This window comes from Hoplias malabaricus, chromosome 6 (genome assembly GCF_029633855.1).
Source record: "Hoplias malabaricus isolate fHopMal1 chromosome 6, fHopMal1.hap1, whole genome shotgun sequence".
Classification (NCBI taxonomy): domain Eukaryota; kingdom Metazoa; phylum Chordata; class Actinopteri; order Characiformes; family Erythrinidae; genus Hoplias; species Hoplias malabaricus.
Genome location: NC_089805.1, coordinates 53,017,825 through 53,025,832, shown reverse-complemented (window position 1 = coordinate 53,025,832; position 8,008 = coordinate 53,017,825). Strand labels below are relative to the sequence as shown.

General features: G+C 43.1%; 1 protein-coding gene across 2 annotated transcripts in view; it reads right to left on the bottom strand.

The window, feature by feature from the left end:
* Nucleotides 1–3,966: 3,966 nt before the first annotated feature.
* Nucleotides 3,967–8,008, bottom strand: part of cdk12 (cyclin dependent kinase 12) — a 29,387-nt gene continuing 25,345 nt past the window's right edge. For both annotated transcript variants that reach the window (XM_066673524.1, XM_066673525.1), the window contains exon 15: nucleotides 3,967–7,472. In XM_066673524.1, the coding sequence (XP_066529621.1) occupies nucleotides 7,225–7,472 (248 nt within the window). In that variant the 3' untranslated portion in view covers nucleotides 3,967–7,224. The remainder of the gene's footprint in view (nucleotides 7,473–8,008) is intronic.

Below are 8,008 nucleotides of genomic sequence, written 5' to 3'. Positions count from 1 at the left end.
ACTGGAGGGTGGTTGCAAGTCACCCCCCTGTATCATCGGGTTTTCAGTGTTTGTTTGGGTCACGAGGAGATCGCACGGTGCGCTGCAAGACGGAGCTTTGCTTGTCACTTCTCCTACATAACTCTCTAACACTTCTGGGGTGTTAGAGGATGGCTTTGGGTTAGACCGCGAAGAGGTGATAGAAAGAACGTCAGGTTTTTTCTTTTTCTCTTTGCAAATCATTACAAGCATTCGGCGGATGTCCTCTAACTCCTTAGAGCTGAGTTCCTTGTCTTTAAGCTTGTCTTTAGCGTGATTTTCTTTATTTTGATACCAGTATTTCTCTTTCTTTTCTCTATAGGAATTAGAAAGCTGGTTCGGAGCTGTTCGCTCATATCCCTTATGGGGATGTGATGGTTTTCCACGGCCCGCACCGCGGTTTTCTACAGGGTAATAGTCACGACCATACCCAGCCCTGTCCCGAGGGTTCCAGAAATCTTTGTCGTGATTTCTGTCTGGCCTGCGAGGAGGGTAGCGCTTGTATTGGTGTGAGGGCGGATGAGGTTTCGGGCCCTCACCGGTCCACGGAGTGGAGGAAGGGTCCAGGGTGGATCTTTGTGGATCGGCCTGGGTGGCACCTTCTAACTCTAAATGTGAGGAGTGGGAGTCGACATTAAAGACTTGGGGTGTTTCGGACCGCCTGTTGGGAATTTGTTGGGATTTTAGGAAACCTCTGAGTGCTAAATCGCGCAGCTGTCTGCTAGACAGGGTGCGAGGGCAAGCTGAGACTCCCAACTGATGACTGGTGTGGGGATGGAGGTTTTGGATAAATAGTGATTTGAAATTTAACTCTTCCTCCATTCCGGAGTCATTTCTAGGTCCGAAGTACGCCTGTCTGAGTCGGTTATAATATTGCTGAGGGGATTCCTGGCGTTGCTGTTTTATGTTCAAAGCAGCGGCCAGTCCGGTCTGTGACAGGTGATTGGAGAATTCTTCCTCCAATGCTTGGCACAGCACATCATATCGCGCTTTTACATAGTCTGGCTGACGTTCAATGAAATTGCTGACGTCTCGGTTGGAGGTCAGTTTAATCACATATAGTCTGTCATCTATGGTGATCCCGGGGAACCTTTGGAGGTAGAAGTCAATATCTTTTAGGTAGGGAAAGATATCATTAGAACCGTCAGGTTTGGGATCAAAGCGGGTTATATTACGCGCGATTTTATCTAGGTCCTTGTATGAGGGACCATGAGAGGGTAAAGGTTGAGGGGACCAGACACTGGGTTGCAGTGCTCTGGGTCTAGCAGGGCGTTGTAAGGGACGACTGACAGGAGACACAGGGGAAGGGGAAATACCCGTTGATACCAGAGGAGGTGCTGCAGCGGCTCTAAAGGTTACGGTCCCTGAGTCTGGTTCCTGATCCTCACTATCTTCCTGCTGGTCCTGTCTTCCTATAGCGGCATTAGGTGGCACATCAGGTGTGACCTGGGGCAGTGTGTTCCCTTCAGCTATTTCGCTTTGAAGTCGACTTAACTCTGCCTCTACCTTTGCCTGCTGTCGCCGTGATACGTCAAGCTCACGTTCGCTGGCTCTGAGCTGTACTACAGCGAGGAGGGCTATTTGACCTAATGCCTCAGTTAGGGGCTTGCCCTTGAGGATGTCGGTTAAGTGGTTCTCTACCCACTTAGCCACCATGTGGTCACGATGGGCCTGTGAGGTTTTCTGCACAGTTTCTGCGAGTCCAGGCATCACATCACTGGTGATGCTGGTCAGAACAGAGAATGCCTCATTCCACAAACCTTCTACATATATTTCCGAAGAAAAAGTCCCTTCTGCCATGTTAGCTGTGTTTTTAACTGCGAGGTGTAACTTACTTCTATTTAGTTAGGATTAATTCCGTTAATCCCTTTTCTAACTAAATCTGAACTAAATTCACCTGTACCGAGTGCTCTAAGAGTAACTGCCAGTATGTATGGTGTTAGAGTTCACTTGTGAGTCTCTAAGGGAAGTCTGTTAGTAGAAGAGGGTGGAGTGAAAGTTGCTATACGCAAGTGAATACAAGAAGAGAGGAAAAAAAAAATTTAAAAAAAAATTTATTTTTTTTTTTCAATAATTAAAATTATTAAAAATTTTGAATTAAAGAATTGTCGAAAAAATTTGGATTAAAGAATTTTAAATTAAGTGAAATTTTTTCCTACATATAATTTCCAATTAAGGAATTATGAAAGTAAAAGAATTTTCCGAATTAAAGAATTATTAAGAATAGCAAGATTAAAAGACTCTCTCTTTTAACTGCGTTTGTGATCTGGTATCGAGTTAAAGTGTCAATCTCTAATTACTGCACGCTGTCTGCTGTAGTTGTATCAACTTATTATGCTTCCAAGCCTTTACTTGTAATTATTCAGATGTGCAGAGTTTAGAGACAGCCACTAGAGCTGTGATACCAGGTCTTATCAGTGTGAACTGGTCGACAATTTCAATTGCGATAGCAAGTTTTCTCCACCAGAGGGTACTGAAGGTAAGTCTGAATGGCAACAGCGAGCTTCAGTATTTAAGTTGAACTTAAATTGTAATACCAGACTAGGACACCAGAGGGCGACAAGCAAGTTACAATGCAATAGCAGCAATGGACACCAGTCGGCGCTGGTGGGAATCCCAATCGACACGGTACGGGCAGACACAATATAACACAAGTGGGAATTTCCACTGTAGCGGGAAGTTTCAACACTAGAGGGCGTTATCAGATTAAAATCTAAAATGGGATAAAGATTTTAAACGCTCAGATACTCTATCAAAAATAAAAATAACAATTTAAAAGGGGAACAGAGATTTTACACTAAGGTATTTTAAAAGAATTTCATCTGTAATGACAACTTTTAAACACCAGAGGGCTGCTAAACACTTATGTTGTCTCGGCGGACAACCTCCCAACCACTAGAGGGTGTACGGGAATCAAACGTCAAGGGTAGCACCACTTGACCACAAGGAGGAGCACGGGAGGACACGCTTCAATAGACGCTAGCTATGAAGTATTTTTCCCTGCAATTACGCACTTATACCACAAGAGGGAATTTGTCTTCCTCTGTTTTGGGGGCGTTTTGAATTTCCCTCCTTAGTTTCAGCTCCGCCCCTTCAAAGGGGTTCGCTCCTTTCTGAATACGAGTTCAGTTTAACAGGAACAGCTGACAAGAGCAGACCGCTCTTCATACAAGCCGTATTTTCGGCTGTTTAATAACCTCCCAATCGCCTAGCGCGCGATCTCGTTATTAACGCTGGTAGCGACCCAGTTTAAAACGAACGGGGGTGTTCGGTTCGGTGGTCTCACTTCGCCGGAGTTTCGCGGCGGGAGGTCGAATCCGACGGCAAAGTCTTACAGCGGAATTTCGCGCAGTTCAGACGTGCCCAGGCCTCAATTTAATGCATGCAAAATGGCGCAGAGCCGCGCTCTTTCAAAAACAACCAAGCTTATTTTCTAACCGGTATATATCACAGAACAGTTTTTCAGCAGTAACAAACACAACACGAAATTACCCACATCAAGCTTTGAATCTCAATCGTTATTCAGCAACACAAACAGCGGAAAGTATTTCATAAACCCAAGCTGATATTCAGTGTTTTACAGTTTGTTCATTAAAACGCCTTTTTCCTGCCTCGCGTGGGCGCCAAAAAATTTATATGCTGGTCTGTATATGTAGTGTAGTAAGGTACACCACAAATACATATACATATAATTTTATAATTTGTTTTATAGCCTTGACTTTATTCAAACTCCTTCAACCTCTGATATTTGACTTAATGAAATTAATTAAGATTTATAATTGGTTTAAGCAATTAGAACATTAATAATTAGTTTGAGAATGAATAATAATCATGCTAAATGAGTTCTTCAGGATTTTCAGAAATTCTAATGAACAAATTGCAAACACTGTGATTTCAAATAATGAGAGTTTTATTAATAAAGAGAAGTATTTAATTAACATAGCACAACCTTGTAATCTCACGGTGTCCGGCAGGGGGAACTGATTCAAGCTTAAAGGTGAGCTAGGCACTACTGTCTTGTGATTAAATTGTTGCTAACTAAGGTTAATAAATGGTAAATTATAAAGAGGGTTTATTTAGACATCAGCTCCTGGAAAAGGTGTTAAATACGCTAGCTTACTCGTTCGCCGTTTCACCGAGCCGTCGCGTCCTGCTGTTTAATCTCCGTGTCCCGGGGTGTTCTCGTCGTTCCCACGTGGTGAGAAACAGGCCCGCTTATGGAGGATCTCTTTACAGTCGATTTGAAGACTCTCGATTCCGAGCTGAGCTGCGTCGATCGAGATTTCCCTTCTTCGGTTTTTCACAGGCGTGGCTGGTTTTCCACCGTAGTGGAGAGGCTTTTTCAGAGTATTAGCTAGTCTCGTTGTTCAGCTTTCCAGGATTGATGTCTTCAGGAATCAGCTTATAACGTTAATATATCTGTTATCGATTACTCAAACGGTTGATACCTTACTTTGGCCACAAATAAGTTTCACCCGCTTTGATCACTCGTGAGATCACATTTCGATAGGTAATAAACATAAACAAGATTAAAAGAAAAGAAAGATATTCAAATTACTCGACGTATTAGTAAAACTTCATACTCTTAGCTAATTTCGAGACGTCTCTCGTAAGCTTTAAATGAAGTCTCTGAGTTTTTCCTTTGTTTCGTCGTCGTCGTGGAGGAGAGAGTGTTTGTTGTTCAAAGTTTTCTCGTCGGCGTCCTCTCTTTTTCAGTGGTCCGTTACTTCTGTAGAGTCCTCGCAACTCTTCAAAACTTCGAACTGGATGTGAGCAGTCGAGCTGCTATTTTCAAGGCTGGCGCGGTCACGCCCTAATGGGAGGCGTCCTCTTTCTGATTGGACGCGAGTTCAGTCTCACGTGACTCTCGCTAGGGGGAGAGAGTCGAAGGGAGTTTGAATCATTGATTCTCACATAAAGAATATGAATTTCTCATATCAAAATTCTTATACCCGCTATCAGCATATAACAATGAGTACATTGGACTATTAACATCAGACAGTTACATAAGGTTTCATCTTTACGTCCCATTTATGATGCTATGCTGGGAAAGTATATTAGTTCGTTTAATCCTATTCAGAGGTAGGATTTCTCTTCATGATAGAAAACAGTCCACAATATACACATTTCATTAGGAGGTAGGCATTCATCTGAGGGTACAGAAAGTGACATCAATACATAGGTTTAATACACAAATAATCAGAGTTTGATTATTTTCCGCTATTGTTTTCCAGCGATTCCGAGCGAGGCGTAGTTTCGCCAGTGTCCATTTGGTGTCGCTGTTGATCCGTGCTTCGGCTGTTGATTCACGGGAGTTCACTCGAGGTCACTTTGGTTTGAACATCTGTTGATCCCCGTGAAAGATAAGGGACATTGAGGTGTCACTTTGTCATAGACGGCCGTAAAAGCTCTCTTCTTTGTTTGAGGTTCCTGTCTCTTTAAGAGCATTATAAAAGTTAGTTATCTCGACAGTTCCTGTTAGTTAAAAGAGAAAAGGGGGGTGTTGTTGGGGCCATGTGTTGAGAGTGTCCTTTGATGTTTTCAGCTTATGTGTGTGCGTGTGTGTGGGGCTTTGACCCCCGCGGGCACAGACAGTCCTCTGGAATGTGACTTGGTCGCAGAGGAAAGGTCCTATTCAGACTGGAAAAGTTTTAATCCAAAACTTTTCATTTCTTCATTTCGATCTGGTATTCATATTTGGTCCATACTCCACTACACTCCCACCACCTCCCAGGCCCCCCACACCCAAGGCCTTCAGGAGAGAGAGAGAGAGAGAGAGAGAGAGAGAGAGAGAGAGAGAGAGAGAGAGAGTCTCTTTAGGTTGAACTCAGTTTAATCCAGGAAAAAAAAAGGCATTGTTTACAAAACATTTCATTTGGACTCAACAAAACAAACCTGACCCTCAACCTTTAACTCTCACCATCCTTCACACACATGGCAGAGCAATCGGGGTGTTTGTGTGTGTTTCTGCAGGTAGAAGTTTATGGATTAATCTGTAGTTCTCTAAGGAACATTAAAAGACACTCCACACTCCACAACAGAAATGATTAATATTAATCACTTCATTCATGGAAAGGGGGAGAGAGGCAGAGAGGGAAGAGGGGAGGAAGGGGCAGGGGAGGCATAGAGAGAAGGGGACACAGTGAAGGATAGAGAGAGAGAAGGGGACAATACTGGACAAAATTAAAGATCATACCAACATTTCTAATAATGAATATTAAATTCATAGTAGCCAGTTAGCATGATGCTAACAGTGCTAACTCCTGACCATTGATTTTAATTCATTGTTAGCAACATTAGCTTTTTAAACTGAATTCTTCTTTAAACTGAAATCTATTGTTTTTTCCTGAACACAAATAAAAACGGATCCAGAACTAGAACGAAGTGCCGCTGCTGTAACAAAACCTCGTAACTCACAAACCCAAAGTTTTAAGGCAAAGGCAGAGATTTTAACGTGCACTGAAGCCTCAACACTTCTGTTGATATGTATATGAACATTTAAAATGCATATTTTAAGCTAACTTCTTTTTATTCAGCATTACTCATAAAAGGTTCTGAACTTTTGCACAGCGTTAAACTGAACTCAGATCTGAGCAGAAGGAGGTGGTCTTTCACCGCGTTTTCTGTGGACAACCGTTAATGAACAACTTACGCTCCACAGAGCAGGTCCTTTACACGGGGACAACCGTGTTTACAACAGGTTTTGTACAGAACACACCCAGGCCACTAGGGGTCAGTCTAACAGCTGCTGCACAGCATGGAGAAAGTGACTGAATGCTCCTTTAAATTTTACCTTTAGAATATAATCTGTGTCCAAACTTCCACATACAACTGAGATTTAATCCTGGAGTCTTTCAGACTGTTCCTATTGGCTGATAGGAGCTGAACCGGTCAGCTGAAGGCCAGCTGGATGATGTAAATGAATACTTTGATTACGGAAACAAAAAAAAAAAAAAGAAAGAAAGGAATTACGAGGTTTTGTTAAGAGAAAAAAATAATATCTCAGTCCATCAAAGTGCTCCAGTAGTGAAACAGAGGCTCGAGTCGGTCAGCGTCCTCCAAATGTCTTCATATCTTCACACAGTTTTCCAAACTCTTCTCTGAATGCTTTCAGAACATTTTCCCAGTTTTCCAGATGTTTGTCGAGCTGTTTTCCCGCTGTTCTGCCGGAAAACTGCGAAGGTTGTCTGAGTTTATCTGACAGTTTCAGAGTTGTTTGACATCACGCTCAGCGCAGGAGTCATGGGAGAAGCGGAGGTCCTGGTCCCGTGGGAAGTGAGAGGGAGGAGGGGGCGAGGAGGAGGAGGAGGAGGAGGAAGGCTGGAGTTCTGTCGACGAGGCCTTGCCGTCAGGTGCATGCTGGGAAATCAGCTGCAGCAGAGCCGCAGCCACGTCCGTGTTGATATCATCAGAGTTGGCTGAGGTCGGGAGATCAGCATCCGGCAGCTTGTCGTCTGAAGAGAGGAGGAGAAATGTTTAAAATGAATACACAACCCACAGTCGGTCCCTCTGCATAAAACCTGACCGCTCATCTGTACCTGGGGAGGGAGGATCAATACTTTGACATCAATACTTCCCATCCTTGCCTTTACTTTTAATCATCAATTCCAGATGTGTTTTCTTTAATAAAGTGTTCTTCTGTATGTCCTAGCCATCTATTAATAATAATAATAAAAAAAGTAAAAAAGTAGCACAGTATAGGAACTAGGGTTAGGACGCGTGGGGACAACTTAAACAGAGACGCATTTCTACAACATTTAATGTGGAAGTTCGAATAAAAAGCTGCCCGCTGAGTTCAGCTTCATATCACAGACAGGAGCAGGAGATCACTGTGGAACACTTAGTGGTGCCCTACATTTAACGCTGTTAAAGTCCAGCGGAACCTCCCTAATTGCGCTGTAGACTAGTGTCAAATAAATACTTTAAAATCATCCCGTATCCGGACACAAAGCCATGTTGGGTATTGGACTGATATGGGACGCGTTGTGTT